Genomic DNA, 22,539 nt, shown 5'->3' on the forward strand with positions numbered 1-22,539 from the left:
TCCCAGCTTATATACTCTTTCGAGATCTAAACATTCATGCGAACAACAGGGCAAGACTAAGCAACACCTTCCATTCCGGTAACATATTCATGCGAACAACAGGGCAAGACTAAGCAACACCTTCCATTCCGGTAACATATTCATAATAAGATTCACACATGTATTGGGACATAATTTTAACCCTTTCACCACACTCCCCAGTCACTTGGATCTCTAATTCTGAGAGATTTCCTGTATCCTCCTCAGTAACAAAGTAATCATTTAGCTTCTCTGCCATTTTTCTATTCCTTATTATAAACTGAGCCTGCAATAGACCCACATCTTTAGTTAGATTTTGGAGCCTTGTGTGCTGAGTGGCTTCTATGCTAGAGCAAGATATTTGACTTTGGTCAGAGTGTGTATTTGGCCTATATTCAGTTGATTGCAACATTCACAGTTGCAAACCTGTAACAAACCCCTCTTGACTTTGTGAAACCAAAAGTATTGTCATTTTGACAGCCCAAGACAGAAGGTTCTGTGGACTGGCCTTCTCTCTGGCTTCCACCTTGCAATATGTTTGGCCCTACCAGGAGTTAAACTTAACTGTCAGCATATTCTCAGTCACAGGAGTATACAAGCTTTTGAACATGTTAAGGTGCATTTCCCAGGAAAGTTTGAATATGTGACACCATCTAAGCAGCCAACACAAGATAACGATGTCAGTGTATAACTGATAAAAAATCCACATAATATTTGGTGGTTTTATCCTGCTGGCATTTTGTTTTCATCAATTTAGTTATTTTAATTACTTCTGTTTGTTTGAAGCATGTATTTGTGAGTGGGCTGCCATTTCCTGACATTTTGACAGCTTACTTGCTTGTGGAATGCTCCCTAATTTATTCCTGAGAGCTGGTTTGAACTTTAATGGAACCCACTCTCCCTGCACAAAATAGATATTGCCTTTACCAATGTGAACTTGCCTGTGAAAGTTCAGTTTAAAATTCCACTGTTCCTTAACCCATCACACCGACTGGATTCCCAGGCCATACAACTTAATGTTATCAACAAAGTACATCCCTTTGCCATTTCTAAATAATATGAACAGCCAAGGACTGGTATGTTAGTCTCCACTAATCAAGAATGTGGGTAATGGTTCTTCAGTATAATCAGTTTCTGTCCAGGCACATGTCAATCCTTTGTCATTTTGTCATTAGTTGAATGAGAATTGAACTTTAAAATTCTACTTGGATGGGATGTACCAAATCTGATTTTAGTTATTTTTTCCTTTCAGCTAATTTGTGAATAGAAAGAAAAAGATTTGTATAGATTTCAGAACATCAAAATCAATTTTTGGCTGTCGCATTTCCAACTTTACAACAGTGACAACACTTCTAGTTACATAATTAACAGCAATGCTCCACAAACAGCAATGTGGAAATGTCAAGGAAACAATGTTATCTTTGCTTAAGGCCTTTACACTTTTAAAGAATTTCAGTATTTTGGCTAAGTGATCAATCTTCACTTGTGAACCAGGGCAGTGAGTATTGTCCTGCTATTCAGCAGGTGCCTCAGGAGCTATCCCTGCCAGAACCATCTGTGGGATTAGCCTAGCTGAATCCCCAATCGTTAACATCCTGGCTAGTCTTTCATGAGCAGAACCTGAACTGGATAGGTTTCAGCCAGGATAGAGCAGAAATAAACAGAAACTGCTAAACACATTCAGCAGTAGGTCAGGCTGTATCTGCGAAGAGAAGTGGAGTTAGCAGGCTGAATTATATAAGGCGCCATATGAATTATGAATTTTTTTGATGCAGTAATAGCTTGGGAGGGTATTCAGATAAGTAAAGAACTGCTGCCCACCATTAGCCCATTAAAGGGAAACCTGCATTGCCTTTTCTGTTGCTGGATTAACCCAGCTGTGAAGGGTTAAGGAACCTCGGGCCTCAGTTAGCTCAGTTGTGAGGGATGCCTGATGCTATCCTTGTAATAGGTAAAATTGCAATGGGGATAAGTTTGAGCAGATAGGCAGTGGACAAACAATCCACGAGCTTTAATGCAAGCCTTACTCCCCACCTTCAAACCAGCCAATGTGAGAACATTAAAACTAGCCCATCAGATGTGCCTCCAATAAAGGGTCATCAACCTGAAAGGTTAATTCTGGTTTCTTCTCACAGAGCCTGACTTCCTGAGTGTGTGCCTTTAAAATTTGAAGAGTCATTGATCATGCGGCACAGAAACAGACCCTTCAGTCCGACTCATCCGTACCAAACATGTTTCCCAAACCAATCTAGTCTCATTTGCCTACATTTGGCCCATATTTCTCTCAAACTTTTTCTATTCATGTACATGTCCAAATGTCTTTTAAATGTTGTAACTGTACCTGCATCTACCACTTCTTCTAGCAGTTCATTCCACATGTGAACCAGCCTTTGTGTGAAAAAGTTGCCTCTCAGGTCCCTTTTAAATCTTTCTTCTCGAGCCTTAAAATATGCACCCTACTTTGAACTCCTCCACCCTCGGGAAAAGACCTTTGCTATTCACCCTAATTATGCTCCTTATGATTTTTTAAACATTCATAAAGTACCCTTCAACCACTTCTTTGAGTGCAAAAAGTTTCAGCCTATCCAGCCTCTCCTTGTAACTCAAACTCTCCAGACCTGGCAATATTCTGGTAAATCTTTTCTGAACCCTCTCCAATTTAATAATATCCTTCCTCGAGCAGGATACAGTACTCCAGAAGAGGCCATACCAGTATTCTGTACAGCCTCAGCATGGCATCCCAACTCCTATACTTAAGGGTCTTACTTAACAAAAGCAAGCCTGCTAAAGACCACCTTAACCACGTTGTGTATTTATGATTCAAAGACTATTACCTGAAACCCTCGGTCTGTCTGTTTGACAACACTACCCGAGTCCCTGCCATTAACTGTATAAGTTCTGCCCTTGCTTGCATTGCCAAAATGCAAAACCTCGCATTTATCCAAATTAAACTCCATCTTCAGCCCATTGGTACAATTGATCAAGATCCCTTTGTAATCTTGGGTAACCTTCTTCACTGTCAATTATACCACCAACTTTGGTGTCATCCACAAACTTATTAACCATGCCTCCTAAATTCTCATCCAAATAATTTATATAAATAATGAACAACAGTGGACTCAGCACTGATCTCTTTGGAACACCACTGGTCATAGACCTCCAGGCCAATAAAACCCCACCACCACGCTTTGTCTCCTATAGTCAAGCCAATTTTGTATCCACTTTACAAGTTCTCCCTGAAACTGAATCTTATTGAACTGATGTAGTTGCAGGTGTTAGCTTTCAGCAACTCTCTGCACATTGACCAGATGTGATTTTCTTCATGGCTGTGTCTCACTGAGAAATACACTTGAGACATTTAAACTGTTAAACAGCATATCTCCTGGTGCTTGGTCCCTGTTCATTTTTCTGTCACTCATAGAAACTCAAGTCAACAATAATCAGTAATTAGCTTGTTGGGTCATTAATTTTAAGTCACATGATTTCTGAGAAAAGCCATTTTAAAATCCTTGTTCAAAATTACTTTCTGATATTTATTTTTAAAAATTTGATTTTTACAACATTGAAATTCCAAATACCCCATTTACCGCTACTTTAGAGTGCAAGATCCTAAATGATTATCACAGTATCTTAGAAATTGATTTCTTCAAGATGTCCATTTTATGTTCTATGTGGGCCATTCCTGTTTTTACGTTTTCCTAGTAATATTATTTCTGATGCCAGGTCTTCCAAATGTGAATTTTTATTTTCATTGCATAATAGGCTTTTACTTTGCTATAATAGCAGTGCTATTGCTTTTCATTCTTGAACTGCAGGGGTTCCCCTTATTTTGTGATCAAGTGGAAAATTCATATCTTTGAGTAAACTAGATGATTCCTGCTGGGTCCATGACTTTACTAAGTGAAAACCACTGCCTGCAGCTTAAATAAATAATGTCGCCTTGTTGCTCTTTATGATTTAAGGAGATGAATGCTGCTTCTTTAATGGCTTTTCATGGAAGATTTCCATTTTTAGTGGCTTGAATAATGATCTCTATTTCTTTCCTGGCTTTTGTCGAGAATAATTCCCACTCTGTCTCTCTAGTTTAAGTAAATACTCCCCATATTAACAAACATTATAATGAATATCTCCTAACACTCTTCTGTTCAACCACAACTGTTTTGGGGTGTCCCTTTGCTCCTTTTTATTCAGGTTTAATGATGCCCCATGGTTTGCATCCTCTGTTTAAATTGCTATTGTGAGCCTTGATTTCCCTTGCTGTAGCTGTTTCACTTGGTGACCATCTGTTATGGCCATGACACTCAATCTGAGCTTTAAGTACTTTCCTTAGTTTTGCTTTCTCAGCCTATGAGACTGGTTTTCAGTTGTGTCCCTTGCCACCCAGAGTCTCAAACTTCAGCCATGGAATCTTCATTTCCATTAGTTCTCCAGCTGATCCCGAAATCAGGTTATGCTCTGACAAATTGCCCACCACATAATGCAGACTATGTCAGCTAATTAACCTTCAGGGAGTTCCTAACTTTCCTGCTGTTGTTGTATGTCTTTTGCCAGCACTTACAATACTTATGCCATTGATTACAGATTCCTCTGTGTTGAATTTGGTCACATAGGTTTTTTTCTGCAACTTTCTTCATGTTCAGTTCTTCCTTGCCGCTGAGTCTGCATAAATAGACAACTTAAAGTGGAGTCTGAAGATATTGAGAAATCTTCAGATTTTCACCACTGTTTGCAGCATACTGTATGAGGCAGCGAAATAGAATCCACACCGCTGTTCACCATAGACTAGATTTGCTGCAACCATCCCCTTTCAGTGTAAGAATCTGCAGAGGTTGCTTGGTCTTGTGTGGGAATGGAAAAACATTGGGGCTCTTATTGAAAAAGTATTTTATTGCATGTTAGCAACTACTTCTAAGTGATTGATATAATAAAGTTTGTTAAAGAGGCTATGATGAGGATTCTTACACCTTGTTGATTATAAGCTGTTCTGTCCGCAAGGCAATATGACATCACAGTGAGTGGTGCTTAAGTATTAATCCTTTTAGATCCATATACATGATCTACCCATCAGTATTGTGGGAACACAATTACCACAAGGAGGGAAACCATTAAAACTTTTTCAGTGAAAATAACAATTGACAATAAATGCCATCTTGACTACTTCAACCTCAACATGTGAACAACTTTAGGAGAATTTTAAAAAATGTTCTTTCACAGGATATGGACTTGTTCTTCATTCATAGTTACCTTTAAAAAGATGATGGCGGGCTACTTTCCCAAATTGCTGCAGTCCATGTAGTGTAAGTAAACCCACAGTAGTGTTAGGAAGGGGGAGTTCCAAAATTTTGACCCGTTGGCAGTCAAGGAATAGCAATATTGTTACAAGTTAGATAGAATATGGCTTGGAGGGGAACCTGCATTTGGTAGGTTCTGACGCACCTGCTACCTCTGTCAAGTCAAGTTCCTGAAAAATAATTGAGAATAAGCGCCCTGTCTCAATATTTTCCCATTCACTGATCAGGAAGTACTGACCTCAGTTATAGTTCACCCAATACCACTGATGTTTTGATGGTTTAATTTGACAACGGAGGTATGAGTTTTGGATTTTCCCCTTTCCCATATCTCGAAGATGTATTTTTACTTTGAACTATTGAGGGTACTGTGAATATCTTTCAAAAATGCAGACGATGCTACCCACTGAACAGAACTTCTAAATGTTCACTATTTCTTTGCAATCTTGTGAAAGAAATGTTTCTGATGTTTGCTACTTAGTGTATTTAAGTCAAGGGAAGTGGTTTTGCTGTAAACTACAAACAGATAAAGCCTAACCTGACTCTCCTTTTTGCCCCCTTTCCATTCCTTCGATGAGCAATGATCTGTTCCTAAGCATTATTCTTGTGATAAATGTTAGAAGTTAATTAACAGCCATAGCCCAAAATTGCAGTGTTCATTTCCACATATGTGGCAATAGTTTGGATAACCACTATTAATTTTTCTGAACTAAAAATAGAAAGTGCTAGAGAAACTCAGCAGGTCAGGAAGCATCGATGGAGAGAAACAGTAAATGTGTCAAGTCCACTTACTCTTCTTTGAAACTGAAAAGGGAGAGAGAATTATGTTTTTTATGTTGCTGATAGAGGGAGAGGGGAGTAAGTGAATCAGTTGGTGTCAGTGCCCAGAGCAAAAGACTGTGAAGAAGAGATCAAGACACAAATAGATATGAATAATTGAAAATAGGTTGGATTTGCTGAGAACAAATCCATGTCATGAGGACATTGGGTGCGATAAAGAGTGGGTGGTAATAAAATTAGAGGATAATAGTTCATGCTCTGGAGTTACTGAAATCAATGTCAAGTCCTGAAGGCTGTCAAGTGCCTCAATGCAAAACGAAATGCTGTTCCTCCAACTTGTATTGGAATTTACTGGGCTTGGATCACAAACATCAGCATGAGAGCAAGATTATGAATTCACATGCATGCAATTAGAATGATGGGATGACATTCTTATAGACAGGGTGGAGGTGTTCCTCAAAGCAGTCACCCAGTTTGTATTTGGTCTCACCAATATAGAGGAGATTGCACTGTGAACAACAAATAGCGTAGACTGGACTGAGAGAAGTACAACTAAAGTAATGCTTCACCTGGAAGGTATGCTTGGGTCTTGGACAGCGAGGAAGGAAGGGGTAAAAGGGCATATATTAAATTTTCAGTATTTGCATGGGCATTTGTATGGGGGTGCGGGGTGGAAGATGTGTTAGGAGCAATAGAGATGTGGACCAAAGTGTCACAGAATGAATGTTAGTGGTGGAAATGGCTGCGGATGATCCTTTGAAAGCAGAGATGGTGGTGTAGTAAGTGAGGAAAAGGAGCAGAAAATGTGTTGCTGGAAAAGCGCAGCAGGTCAGGCAGCATCCAGGGAACAGGAGAATCGACGTTTCGGGCATAAGCCCTTCTTCAGGAATGAGGAAAGTTTGTCCAGCAGGCTAAGATAAAAGGTAGGGAGGATGGACTTGGGGGAGGGGCGTCGGAAATGTGATAGGTGGAAAGAGGTCAAGGTGAGGGTGATAGGTCAGACTGGGGTGGGGGCGGAGAGGTCAGGAAGAAGATTGCAGGTTAGGAAGGCGGTGCTGGATAAGGAGCAACCTACATTATTCTGGGAGGGAGGGGTAAGGGTGAGAGCAGAAGTGTGGAAAATGGGTTGAACACATCTGCAGACCCCATTAACCACGGTTCAGGAAACGGGAGGACCTGTGAAAGCTGGCAGCAACAGAACAGCTGCAATGGAGAAACTGGGAGAATGGAACAGTATTGACAGGAAGTGAGGATGTATAGTCAAGGTAACTGTGGGAGTTGATGGGTTTGGAATGTCTATCAGAGGACAGCCCATCCCCAGAAATAGAAACAGAAGTAAAATCAGGGAAGGGAAAAGTCCGAGATGGACCAAAAGCACGTATATTTGCATCTACGTCTCTCCTTTACGATCATCAGCATTCTCTTTGTCTATGTCAGCCTGATCAGCTGATCCACTCAGTCCTCCCCAGTCCCCTGACCCTTTATCAACAGGATAAAAATAATTTTTCAAGTCCCTTTATTTCTAAACATGAGTCATAGGACTTGAAACGTTAATTCTGTTTTGCTCTTCACAGATGTTGCCAGACGTGCTGAGTTTCTCCAGCACTTTCTGTACTGTTTGTTTTTTCATTTGAGTGTTAACGTTTTGGGCACATGCTCAACATTTCTTATATGAGACCAAGTATTTCCAAATATTATCCAATGAAGCAGCGCTGATTAAAGGAGCTCATGGGTTAGCTAAGGTGAATGCATCTCTTCTGGGGGAAGAGTTAAAAGCAAGGGAGCATATTGAAAAATTGAAATTAAAAAGCGCTGCTCCTTCATCAGGTGATTGTGAAGGAGCAGTGTTCCGAAAGCTAGTGCTTCCAATTAAACCTGTTGGACTATAACCTGGTGTTGTATGATTTTTAACTTTGTACACCCCAGTCCAACACCGGCATCTCCAAATCATGAAAAATTGAAGCTAGTCTTTCAAGGCATCATATGAGGGTAATGGTAAGTGATGGTGGAAATCTGAAAATCTCTTACCAAAATGTTATCAAGGCTGGGTGTCTATAAACCTCAAGTTTAAAATTTTTACCTGAGTATTGTTAAGTAAGGGCCATAAAACCAAGGCACATGAATGGAGTTAAAATACTGATGAACTATGACCTTATTGAAAGGAGACAGATTCTTAATGAGCCAACTCCTGTTCTTTCATATGATTCTGTTCAGTAGGTTGAAAATATTCAAATTGCTGTTGTTAGTTAATAAAATTCTGCAAGCTGACTGTTATTTATTTCAACATGAAGCATTACTAAGGGTGATTAATAGGACACAAACAATGCTATCAGATAAGCAGGTGCTGGATTAGTATTTGAACAGCAAACTGCATAACAGGATACAAGGCAAGGGGATTAGAGTAGCTGCCTTCTAGTGCTAATTTGCTGCTGTTGCTTTCCAATGATTGATTTCCATTAAAAGCTTGCTACGAATCATGCTGTTCTTTCCTCTCTTGTACCCACATTGCTGTAGATCGATCAGCTGAAGCACAGGTTAAATAAGGTGGAAGAAGAATGCAAATTGGAACGCAATCAATCCCTCAAACTGAAAAATGACATTGAGCAAAGGCCGAGGAAGGAGCAGGTGCTGGAGTTAGAACGAGAGAATGAAATGTTAAAGACCAAAGTCCAGGAGCTGCAATCAATCATTCAGGTAACTATGGGCAACATTAATCCAAAATGTTGTTGCAAATAAGCATATAAAAAAAATACAATTCCTCCTTGTGGAAACAAGACTTAGATTAAGAGATGAAAAGCTTCACTGCCGTTTTAGACCATAGGATACCTGCAATTGAGACAGTGTCGCAGCAATTAAGTACCTTTTGATGAGCTTGTCGATGACTGCACTCCCCGGTGCCTGTGATAACTGAATAACCTTCTGCTTAGAAAACAGAGCTGCCATTTGCGTCCTACTTTGAACCTCTGCCAGTCAATGTATGGAATGCTTCCAAACCGACTGCCAACTTATTCGTTTCAGCATCTTGCTGAATCTGTCATTTTTCACATGTTGAAAGCCCTCGTTCCCATCACAGGGCATGGTTCAGATTATTTCAAACAATGTCAGGGTCTCTGATAACTGCTGTTACTGTGACAACAGCATCAACTCAAAAGGCTTCCTGCAGCCAGTCTAAAACAGAAATATTGGTAGCACAGGTGACGAGCTTTTCAGTACTATAATCCAGGAAAGTAAGTGTCTGATGGATGGAAGGGTGCATTTCATGAGAAACCTATTAAGGTTTGGGAAATTTGTCAAGGTATCCTCTGGCCTCCTTCATCACATACCATTCAGGGCAATGAGAAAATGTATTGTCATGGATCAGTATTCAGTACTGTTCCCATTATGTTAAATGCACTCTAGAATACCTCCTCGTCTTCCCCCCCATACCTTGATTGCACAGTTTGTTTGGAACATGTTAAACAGGTAGTAACATGCCCTTTTCCTCAAGAACGGAGCAATGATTGTAATCTCCATTATCTTTAAATTTCATTTTGATCTTGCATCCTATTTCAAATCAGTTATTCATTCAACTCTCTTTTAATGGAATTCATCAACACAGCGTTATAGCCTTTTCTGTTCCCGGCATTAGAGCTGAATGGTCAAGAATGAAACAGGCTGGCCACTTCTGACTAGAATAATGAAGGCTGAGTAGTGACTTGTTTGAGAGCTTTCAGGTGATGAAAGCAGTTAACAGGGCAGATGTAGAAAAAATGTTCACGCTTTCAGGGAGACTAGAACCTAGTCATTGTCACAGTGTAGACATGGGGACTTTTATTGGTCACTCTAATGTGGTTCCCCAATCTCCAAAAACACATTACTTTCATTAGAGCAGAGAAGATTGTTGGAGGGTTGGGAGTGGGGGCGGGCGGCGGGGGTAGAGCGTTGGATGGTTTTCTGATTGAGGTGGATAAGCTTGTGAGATCAGGGTAAATAGAAAGAAACTGTTTGCCTTAGCTGAAGGGTGAATAGCAAGGGGACATGATTTTAAGGTGAAATGCAGTAGATTTAGAAGGGATTTTTGGACAAGGCTTTTCACCTGGAGAATGGCAGAAATCTGGAATGCACTGCCTGAGACGGTAGTTGAGCTGGGAAACCTCACAACCATTTTTTAAAAAATACTTGGACAAGCACTTGAAATGTCAAACATTCAAGACTTTGCACAAATGCTGGGAATTGGGATGAGTGCAGGTTTAGAATAGTTTCATTAGTGCAGATTTGATGTGTTGAATGCCCTCATCTGTACCGTACAGTTCAATGATCAGATTCTTAAATCTACTTTAAAATACATCTATTTCTTTTCAAAACTCAATTTGCATTGCTTTTACATCACTTTTCACAACCTGATGACATTCAAAAGAAATTATGACAGTTTAGTATTTTTGAAGTGTAGAAGTGGTTGTAAGGCAGGAAGCGGGCAGGTTCTTTGTATGTAGCAAGCTCTCGCAACATAAGATAAATAGCCAGATTGTCCTTCTGTGTTAGAAATGTGGGTTGAGGGATCAATATTGTCCAGAGAATATAGCAGAACTCCCCTACACTTCTTCAATACTGTCATGGGAATTCTACATTTACCTGCAAGGTTAGATGGGACCTTGGTTTAATATTTCATCTGAAAGATAACATTTCTGTCAATGCAGTGCTCTTTCAGTACTGCTTCAACTCCGTACTCTGTTGGAATATGTAAACATGGATTTTGTGCTCAATTCCCTGGAGTTAGACTTGAATTCACAACCTTTTTAATGGATTCAGATCTCTCAACTGGTAACAGCTGGGTAACCTGAACCAACATTATAATATTCATTACATTACACTGTTTCAAAATAGTTTTAATCAGCAGGAATGATGGTTTTAGGGAGTTCCTCTAACATTAGTGAGACATTACAGAGCCATTTAGTTTTCAATTTAGTTTAAGACACAGATTTATCTCTTAATATTTGTAGCCGGTTAATTCTTTTCACATTTCCAAATCATGTGTACTTGCACTCCCAAAACTGATCAGACCAATTTACTAATTACCTCATTAATTACATGATTCCTGTCACAAATATTGATATATTTAAACCAAACAACTTAATCAACATGGAAAGATCACCTCCCTATAAGCCAAATACGAACCATTATGTTCTGATGAAGGGTCAAAAAAATTATTTTTCTCTCCACAGATGCTGCCAGACCTGCTGAATTGCTCCAGCACTTTCCGTTTTTGTTTTAGGCTTTCACCGTCTGCAGTTCTTTGTTTTATTAAATAATCTAACCCTGGGTGGAACAAATACAAACTGTCATTTACCTGTGTTATACCTGACTGGAGTAGCATGCTGGAATTAAAGCCTTGCTGTTCCTACCGTAAAAGTTAAAGATTTTAAGAAGTGTTTAGAATTCCTCAGTTTCTGTCTTTTTCAGACCTAAGTTGGCAGAAAACCAGGTTTCTGCACTTAGCAAAAATTGCTATTTATTACAATTAAATAAACCCTAACTATAGATAAACAATTACGAATTGTCCGCAAATAATTTGACTAGTTAAAACTGTGATCCCCGTCTCAACTACCCCCTATACACACATGCAGGCAGAAAACAAAACTTGGGTAAGATGGGTGGAAGAAAAGATGAGGAAATCAATTCAATTGTTCCTGTTCATATGCTTCACTGAGCCGTACCTTTTGGTCTGTCAGGATGTGCTGCTGCTTGATTTGAACTTCCTTGGATACTTTCACTTGCTTGGAGATGATACAAGGGACTGGTCCATACCTATAACGTGTCTGGATTATTGGTTAAAAGTCACGGCTTACAGCAACTGCTGAGCAAAAATAAACTGCATTTATTAGATTAGATTAGATTTATTATTAGATTAGATTAGATTAGATTACTTACAGTGTGGAAACAGGCCCTTCGGCCCAACAAGTCCACACCGCCCCGCCGAAGCGCAACCCACCCATACCCCTGCCCCTACATTTACCCCTAACCTAACACTACGGGCAATTTAGCATGGCCAATTCACCTGACCTGCACATCTTTTGGATTGTGGGAGGAAACCGGAGCACCCGGAGGAAACCCACGCAGACACGGGGAGAACGTGCAAACTCCACACAGTCAGTCGCCTGAGGCGGGAATTGAACCCGGGTCTCTGGCGCTGTGAGGCAGCAGTGCTAACCACTGTGCCACCGTGCCGCCCATGTTTCACTGGAAACAAAAGAGACAGCTTTGGCCCCTTGCAGAGATTGGTAGCTTCTCCAAAACATTTACACTCCCAAGCTGTTCAGCTCCCTGAGGGGCCATGCACATAATAATTAAAAGACAGGAGGCCTTTGTCATTGAGAACTGTTCAGTAGTCCACAGCCCAGTTATCAATCATTAAGTGTAGCCTTTCCTGTCATGAGCTGTTGAACATTTCCAATGTAAGTACTTTTCTTCCCTCGTCTGGATTCTTTGATTTACCACATTTTCCCACATTTGATCTCTGAACTTTATCCTACACAGGCTTCAACTAGACTAGTAGCTCACCTTTTGCTTCCTGTTTTACTCGCTCCTTTGTCCTTCACGCTTTGACTTTGACTAGGTCCCTCTGCTGAATTCAAATTTCTTGCTCTTGTTCCAAATTCCCTTGATTGTCCGAGCTGTCCAACTCAAAATAACAATGACTATCACTCCCAGCCTCTGGCCTATGGTCCTCTAACTATGGCTTCCTATGACTCACTGACTGTGTCAGCTCTGATTCAGTTAGTCTCTGACCAGATTAAATGAACTGAAAGCCAAATTATATTGATTGAGATAGTCAAACACCTCAGCCAAATAATTCAACCAAACCAAAGTAGCTTAAGATTTGCACTTTCTGCTATCTTTCTTCCATGATCCCATGTACTTCAATGACCATGCATCCAGTTGTTTATTGTCAACATCACATGTTCAGACTTAATATTGTATAAGGAACATTAAAATTAGCTTCAGGACTAACAATGGGTTTTATAATTTGAGATCAGAATGCACTTTTTTTTGTTACTCAAGTGTTGCAGATAGAGAACATTTTGTATTTTTTTCATGAATTCTTATTCACATTTGGATCAAGAATAGACCTTACCAACAGGACCTCTTTTCAAAATGAAGCAGTTAACATGATTAATATAATGGTTAACATTGATTTATTTTGTTGAACATCAAAAAACAAACAAGATGTTAATGTGATTGTAGTTAGTTCTAATGAAGCATTAAAATGAACTCCGATCGATGAAATGACAGGCTGGACTTTATGATCGGGTTATTTAAACACCAGTGTAACCTTCTGGTCTTATAATAGCATCAATCAGACCATTAAAGGTTATTCGAATACACACCCATTCACTAGTATGTAACTTCATAAACATTCTTTATTAATTGATGAAAAAAGAATACTCTAGCTCTGTAGACCAATAATTAGCATTGAATTGTAATGGTTTGGCATGCCTTTGAGAGTATCATCTAAAATCTGGTCTGATATACCAATTAATTCGCACAAAATTGAAATATTATCTTTCAACAATCCTCTGTGGAAGTAAATTGTAAATTACAAAGGCAAAAACTAAAATCATTGATCTCCTTATAATTTGAAAGTACAGTTTAGATATAATAGGTATGATTTATTACCAGCAATATCTTATCCAGACATTTCTGTGCTGATAAAGTTGTCTCTTTTTGAATGGTGCCTAATCCTGTTCTCATTGCCAATATCATCATCATCAATAGTTATCAAATTGATGAGAATGTTCAAAACAGTTGCAGTCGTAGTTCCATTAGACCATAAGATATTGGAGCAGAATAGGCCATTCAGCCCATCAAGTCTACTGTACCATTTGATCGTGGTTGATGTGTTTCTCAACCCCATTCTCCTACCTTATCTCTGTAACTCTCAATACCCTTGCAATCAAGAACTGATTTATCTCTGTTTTAAATACACTCAATGACCCTCTGGCAGTGAGTTCCATAGATGAACTGGGTGAAGAAATTCCTTCTCATCTCAGTTCCAAAGGATCATCCCTTCACTGTGATGCTGTGCCGTCAGTTCCTAATCTAGTGGAAACACTTCCTCCATACCCACTGTATTAGGGCTCTAGTCGAGGCTCCCTTTTCAGTATTCAACAGGATCACTCAGCCCGCCCCCGTACTTCTAAACTCCATCGAATGCCACTCCTCATATGATAAGACCTTCATCTCTGAGTTCATTCTTGTGAACCTCCTCAGGACCCCCTCCAAGACCAGTACATCCTTCCTTAGGTGCAGGGCCAAAACTGCTCACAATATTCCAAATGCACTCTGACCAGGGCCTCTGCAGTAATCTCTGCTCTTGTACTCTAGCCCCCTTGAAATGAATGCGAACATCACATTTACTTTCCTAATTGCCAAATGAACCTACTCTAACAATACTGACACAGATTTGATGCATTCTGATGCTCTATCACTTTTTGCTATTTATTTAATTTCATTCCTTACTAACAAGACAACCCCGCCCCTCTGCCATCTGCCTGTCTTTTCAATAAGAAGCATATCCTTGGATATTACCCAGCCCTGATCCCCTTGCAACTGCATCTCTGTGATACCCACAGCATTGTAAATGCTCATTTCAAACTACACTACTAGCTAATTTACCTTTTTTTTTCATATACTGTATGCATTTAGGTACAACACCCTGTGTTCTGCATTGACTACCCCCTTCTCATAGTTATTCCCTCGCCTGCTGTGCCTGAAGTTACATTGCTGGTCCTTTCCATTCTGTCTGTCCTATAACTTACTCTTCAACTTTAATCTCTGCTGAGTTTTCCCCCACTTTAACTTCTTCCATAATTTTCCATACAACTGAACCTACCACCACCCCACCCACCTCCATTTTGTTTAAAGTCCTATTAACAGTCCTAGTTATGCAATTCACAAGGACTCTGATCCCAGCATTATTCAGGTGGAGACTGTCCTATCAGAACAGCTCCCTCCTTCCTCAGTACTGATGTCAATGTCCCATGAATTTGAACCCGTTTCTTTTACACCAATCTTTAGGCCGTACCTTTACCTCTTTAACCTTGTTGACCCTGTGCCAATTTGCTCATGGCTCAAGTGGTAATCCAGCGTTTACGACCTTTTTTGGTTCTGCTTTTTAATTTAGCCCGTCACTGTACATTTCCCTCAACAGAACCACTTTCCTCTTTCTACCCATATCATTTGTACCGATGTCGCCCACAACAATTGGACCTTCACTTCCCAATCCAAGTTCTTCTGCAGTCCACAAGATATCCTGAACCCAGGTAGGCAATACAGCCTTCTGGTCTCTCAATCCTGAGCACAGAGAATAGTGTCTAATTGACTGACTATTCTATCCCTGATTACAACTACATTTCGCCTTTCTGCCCTCACTTGAATGGCTCCCTGTACCACGGTGCTATGGTCAGTTTGCTCATCCTCCCTACAGCACGCATTCTCATCCACACAGGGAGCAATAATCTCGAACCTGTTAAACAAGCACAAGGGCTGACACTCCTTCAGCACCACCTTTGGATCGCTCATTTATAGTCACACCCTCCTGTCCCTGACCACTGACCGAATTCAAGATGGTTAATCTAAGAGGTGTGACTGCCTCCTGAAATGGTGTTCAGGTAATTGGGTTCACATCTCCCACACCATGCAGTTACAACACATTGCCTGGCCCAGCATCTCTATTTTAATTACATAGTGCTTCATTTGATTTTTAAAACATTTTGCACTGGTCTCTTAGATCTGGAAATAGTGTACACAGATCTGTTCTGGTCTTGGGATATTACTAACAAGATTCTAATTATCTTGTTAGACTATTATCATTTCAGGTGAGATCACATCTGTTCAACTCTCCTTTATAATCAAAGAGAGTTTAGTGATAATTTACTTGATGTAAACACCAAGCCAAATAACTAGTAATACTTGCTCATTAGCTAAGCATTATATAAAGAAATCCTATATATAAAATTAATAGCACTATTCTATAATCATCACTAAGGAAGTATTGAGAGCCAATCCTTTTGTTTTTAAGATAGCTTTTTAATGTGTGTGGGATGTATTCTTTTAAACTTTGTCCTCAGTCAATCCCCATTTGCCAACATGAAGTTTTGCTCCAGTGACATCATGAACAATTTTCTTGCTTCATGGGCTCACTGGACTGGAACTTCATGATGTTACAGAGGTGGAAGTTCAATTAAAGTCCATAGTTTGACTGCAACTAACCAACATGAAACTGCACCACAAAAGCGAATGAGACAACACTGACAGTGCAGAGATATCTTCTTTCTGGACAGTGAGGATGAATTGGCAAATTAGTAGAGCACCCTCCGCTTTAAGGACACAAATCAATTGTTGTTAGTGTGACTGCAGAATTAGGTTGAGGCCAGATGCTGCATCAGGACCTATCTAGGAACAAAAAACCAGTGAAAGAACAAAGACTTGCATTTTTATAGTGCCTCTCACAACCTCAAAACTTACCAAAGTACTTTACTTACAATGAAGTATTTTGAAGAATAGTTACTGTTGTAAACGAGGAAACATAGCAGCCAAATTACGTACAGCAAGCTCTCACAAATAGCAATGTAACAATGAGTAGGTAATCCTGATCAGTAGTAATCCACAACTCCTGAATCAGCGATAAGTGTGTTACTCATAACTGAAGCTCTGCACTAAGTATATCAATCATATCATTGGTAGCATAATTTTTTTTGATGCGATCCCAGTGGTGACTGTGCTGGTATCTTTTGCTCAGTGTAAAATGTGATGACACATGGACAATACTTAAAGAAAGTGGGTTTTATGTAAAAGTGTGAAAACATGTATTTTCAAGACGATGTTTCTGGATATTTCACGAATCAATTATAGATTTACATCCATTTATGTGGAATTAATTTGCCTGTATCTGATAAACTTATCCATGATAATCTGGCAACTAGATGTTTCAGAATGTTATACAAAATGTCTGAGAGCCTTTTTGTCATCCATTTCCACAGAAGCTCCAACATCTTATCTAGAACAACAGACATTTAGTAAGACAATACATTATTCTACGTCTTAAAAAATTTTAGTAGGCTAGTTGATAACCTAGACTAACAACAGGCCATGACCACATGGAGTGAACTTCATAAGGAATGTTGAATCCCTGATGTGATTAGAAGGTGATAATGTCAGTTCAATGTTCCGTTGATATCATAAACCATGAGAGAAAATCTTGAGCAGTTTATGATTGGTTTTTTGAACCATATCATTCAATCACAGGTTTGAAACTATTCCAGGATTTGCAATGCAGCTTCACTATTCTGTACATAGGGAACAATGTAAACTGCTGCAGGATGCATTTTCTTGTCTTAAACTGGTCTAGAGGGTCCTAATGCTGCCATCTTCTATGGTTGACCTACTATGATCATCTTAAGGCCAGTAATGTCTGTAATAACTGAACAGGCTAATGTTAGTGCAGTGCCAGTACTATTTTGCAATAAGGATTAATTTAATACTTGGAGGATTACTGGAGCTAATGCCAACAATCTGTCACTGACAAGACAATGGAAATATGAAAGAAATAAAGAAGAGTACCTGCTTATATGATTTCTTGTATTATAGTTAAAATACTCGGTCAAAATTGCATAAGAAAATTGAAGAGATTCATTATCATGTGGTATTGTTTGGCAATGCGCTGTGAGCGACAGTGACTCCAATTTTTCTCCATCCAGGGAATAATCTGCTTTTGAGGTAATTGTAAATTCTGGCTATTGCATAAAGTGGGCAGCATCTATATCAACCACCTGTAATGCCCCTCTCCTTATTTTTTTAGAAGTTGATAGAACTTTTGTTATTAATCCAATATCACACACTTTACAATATCAGTGAAAGTTATAACCAATCCCTTTTTCCCCAATTATATTCACATATCAAGTTAAGGAGGTTTTGAACATGACTCAGAACATTAGGCAACTAATGCGGATGCCATCAGACAAATTGATGTTCTCAGAAAGGAATTGTGATGAAATATGCATTTTGCAACAACCAAAATTGGCATGGTGCACCAATTTCCATTGAGTCCCATTCCCACATGGGCATCGCAATTTTTCAGTTTTAAGTGGAGTGGTGGTATGGCCATTTGGATAGCTTTTAGATTATGTCTGGATTTATACCAGAAACAGTTCAGCTAAGTTAGTTCAGTCAGCAAACAAAGCAAAAACTAGTTTACTCCAGTAAAACCTGGAAGCAAAGATTATTGACAGAAAAACTTAAGACTGGACCATGACAGATATGATGTAAATTCTAATATCCCAAATATAGCATGATATAAAATCAGACAAGCTGCTAATGCTCTCATGGTTCACCTTCATTCCCTGGATTGACGTTCCTCTGGACTCTTAGAAACTGTGTTCCAACACTTCATCACAGACACAACTTCAGCTTTTTCACAAACAGTGAGCTTCTTCAAGCCAACACTGCCTCGGGATGATTTCCTGAGCTCTAATCAGGCTCAGTTGCGCTAAGTAATTAGTATTTGTGGACTTTCAACCCAACACTCACTGTTAGTGGCGTACTACTTTTTCCAAGCCCCCATAGCTCCCAGGACCTTTTTGCAGATCTGACCTTAACTCCTTGAACGTCTGCCTGAGTTTAAAAGCACAAATCGATTGACTGATTACTGAGTCCCTAACTACGCAGACTCCGTCCAGTGGAGTTAACATTTTGACGGTCCAGCTGAACTATTGTTTCCTGCATGGAGCTTGTTTCTGTCTCTGTCTCAACTGTCCAAATGACTGTAACCCAGAATTATTCTTCAGTGAACCTTGAACTGTATTGAGCGACCTACTGGAAACCTTATAACAAGCCCTACCTTGTTTTTAGGCAAAATTGAATAACTAACATTATAGAAATAGGGGTCAGTTAGCTCAGTTGGCTGGATGGCTCGGTTGTGATGAAGAGTTAAATCAACAGCATGGGTTCAAACCACTGCTGAGGATACCATGAAGAACTGTCCTTCTCAACCTATCCCCTTGCATGAGGCATGGTGACCCTCCGGTTAAGCCAACACTTTCTAATCTGTTTCTAATGGGTGAGCCATCTTGTGGTCCATGAGGGCTATGGTGACTTTACCTTCACATAGCAATTGGCAATGAGACTCAGATATAACAGTGCCTTGGAAATGCCCACCTCATAAATGTCATAATTCATAATTTGGTCAAACAGAACCTTTATTGCTGACAAAATATACAATTTTGTCTTACACTGTTGAGGACAATTTGCATGAGTACCAGTTCAAGGGGAAGAATAACATACAGCCTGAAGGGACAAAGCTGGTTAGTTGGAAAGTACATTCTTATTGATAGAGATGTTATCATGGAGAATTTACCAAGTAATAATGATTGACAGTTAACAGCCATGCTTTGTCTGAATTTTAAAGCAGGCAGATTGACTGGTCAGGGCCTTTCCCTGAGAGATGAAGCAGAAAATGGCAGTAGAACATGTGCGTGTTTCTAAAGAAGGGTCTTCAAAAACCCAAAACATCTGCTTTCTCTCCACAGATGCTGATCAATCTGCTGAGATTTGCCAACAATTTCTGACTTTGTTCCTGATTTCCAGCATCCACAGTTCTTCAGTTTTTTTTGTTACATTTTTTTATTGTCTGCAAGGGGCTCTGTGTCTTGATGTATATAGCTTCCAGGATGGACCAAGCTGAGATCTTGACTGACAATTCTGAATTGGTTGTCAGTATAATTCTGTGCATATTCCAGATCATCCAGCAAATGTTTTCCATTTGCAGAATTACCGTTAATGTTGGACACTGTTGCAAATTTTGCAACTCGAACTGGTTGAGTAAAGTTGGTACTTTGTTGCCACCAGCTAAAGGGATATGCTGTTTGGTACGATCCACCAGTCATGGGACCTATGGCCTATTCACCCACATCACACCTGTGCTGAATATACCATATTACACATTACACATCTGTGTGATAGGCAGAACATTGCTTTGGCTTGACAGCAGCATCCAGTTGGTGGCCAACACCACTAGTCTTGTTACTGCAGAGCAGCAGTGTGAAATAGTTAGCTTTAAAGATTCATGATGTTTTTGAAATATCTTACCCTTAATCTGAGGTAGACTGAGTGGTTTTCAGGTCCAAGAGTAACGACCTTGGGATCTGTCATGATTTTGCATGATATACCAATTTGATCAGGGTAGCCATTACATGCAGTTTTGTTAATTCTGCCTCTCCTTTATTAAGGCTGGGAAGCGGAGTTTACCAGATTCTGAAAAAGCAATCCTTGACATTTTGGAGCACGATCGGCAGGAGGCTCTGGAAGACAGGCAAGACCTTGTCAACAAAATTTTCAACTTGCAGGAGGAGAACAGACAAGCAGAAGAGCTTAGAGATAAGGTAAGTGTTCTGGAAGAGAGTTGGATATAAAGCACTGACACAGCTGAGGATTACGTCTTCCCAGAGTCATGAAATTTGCTCATAGATTTTCATGTGATTGAACAGGTCAATTCTTGATGCACAGATTTTTGGTCCCAGGATTATTTCCTTCTCTTTCTTTCTCTGCTGTTGCTCTGACTCCCCATTAAAATGTTGTGACCGAAAGCAGTCAGTTTGTTGTTTGAACAATTGATGGCGAACTCCTCCCAGTTATTAAAGTTTGAGTGTTTTTGTTCTCTACTGCAACCTTGGGCATTAAGGAGTTGAGTTGGTGGGGGAGATTCATTTCAGCCAATCAGAGAGGGTCCAGTCCATTAAAGGTGATTTTGCAGGAGTCGTGCCTGAATACTTGCAGATAAAAGACTCCAGAGGTGAGGTGTGAGTGACAGCCATTGACAACAAAACCATATTCAACTGACTGTGGCATCAAGGAGCCCGGCAAAACTGGAATCTTGTGGTGTCAGGCAGAAAACTCTCTGATGTTTTGACTCATACCTGACACATAGGAAGATTGTTGTGGTTGTCAGAGGTCAGCCATCTCAGCTGCAGGGCATCACTGTAGGAATTTTTCAGGATAGTGTCCTAGGCTCAACTAGCTTCTTCATCAATGCCCAACCCTCCATTATAAACTCAGAAGTGGAGATTTTCGCTGATGATTGCACAATGTTCAGCACTATTCGCGATTCCTCAGTTTTAGAAGCAGTCCATGTTCAGATGCAACAGGATCTGGACAACATCCAGATTTGGGCTGGCAGATGGCAAGTAACATTAGCAGCACAAATGCCAGGCTATGACCATCACCAATAACAAACAATCTAACCAATGTCCCTTGACATTTAATGATATTATCATCACTGAATTCCCTACTACTCATAACTAAGGATTACCATTGACCAGAAACTCAACTGGACTACTCTTGGGCCAAAACTCAACAGCCACAAAAGCTGGACTGAGGCAGTTAATCTGGCAGGTTACTGGCAGGTAACTCATCTCCTTTTTCCCAAAGCCTGTCCATCATCTACAAGTCAGAGTGTAATGGAACACTCTCCACTTACCTGGATGAGTGCAATTCTAATAAGACAAAAAACTTGACACCATCCAGGATTGATTGATTGATTAGCACTATATCCACAAATATCCATTCCCTCCACCACCAATGCTCAGAAGCAGCAGTATGTCCTATCTATACGATGTGCTGCAGAAATTCACCAAAGATCCTTAGACAGCATCTTTCCAAAACCGCGGCTACTTCCGTGAGGAAGGTGAAGGACAGTACATATCACCAGCTGCAAGTTCCCCATCAAGCCACTTCTCATCCTGACTTGGAAACATATATTGCCATTTTTTCACTGTCTCGGGGTCAAAATCCTGGAATTCCACCCACTACCACCACCCCCTCCTCCTCTTCCCCCCCCCACTCCAAGGGTATTATATGTCAAATCTACAGCATGTTGATTACAGTGGTTCAAGAAGACAGCTCACCACCGTTTTCTTGGCAACTAGGGTAGGGCAATAAATGCTGGCCAGCCAGCCATGTCCATATCTCACAAGTGAGTAGAAATGAAGAGCTTCAAGAAGGACATTAGTTTTATACCCTTCACTGAAAGTGGAGGATTCAGCTAATGGAATTTTTCCAGTGCTATTACATGTCACTGCACAGTTCAGGTCTCACTACAGCACAGAAGTGTGATGACGACAGCTGACTCAGACTGTAAGATGTTATTGTAAGACTGGCGGTGATAAAACTGGTGCTAACACTGTGAACAGCTCCACTGCAAGTTCAGTGCTGTTTAGACTCCTTGAAATGTGCATTTAGTAACTAGTAACATTGCATGTTGCTATTATCAGGAGAACACCTCCACTAATTCCAGCCATCCTTTGAAGAAACTGCATTGTTCTCTTCAGAGCTTTCATTCTTAGCAATTTTCTTCCACAGCTATTGGAATTCACCTGATTATGTCAATTACTCTGTTTGACTGAAACTCACTATAATGTCAAAT

General features: G+C 40.0%; 1 protein-coding gene across 3 annotated transcripts in view; it reads left to right on the forward strand.

Annotated features, from left to right (window-relative positions):
* card11 (caspase recruitment domain family, member 11) overlaps nt 1-22,539 on the forward strand; it is a 278,081-nt gene that overhangs the window by 118,132 nt on the left and 137,410 nt on the right. For all 3 annotated transcript variants that reach the window (XM_087997712.1, XM_043711897.2, XM_043711898.2), the window contains exons 5-6: nt 8,601-8,780; nt 20,348-20,500. In XM_087997712.1, coding sequence (XP_087853838.1) covers nt 8,601-8,780; nt 20,348-20,500 — 333 coding nt within the window. The remainder of the gene's footprint in view (nt 1-8,600; nt 8,781-20,347; nt 20,501-22,539) is intronic.

The sequence above is a fragment of the Chiloscyllium plagiosum genome, unplaced genomic scaffold (assembly GCF_037043375.1).
Source record: "Chiloscyllium plagiosum isolate Xiang-an unplaced genomic scaffold, Cpla_swu_hap1 HiC_scaffold_20, whole genome shotgun sequence".
Taxonomy (NCBI): domain Eukaryota; kingdom Metazoa; phylum Chordata; class Chondrichthyes; order Orectolobiformes; family Hemiscylliidae; genus Chiloscyllium; species Chiloscyllium plagiosum.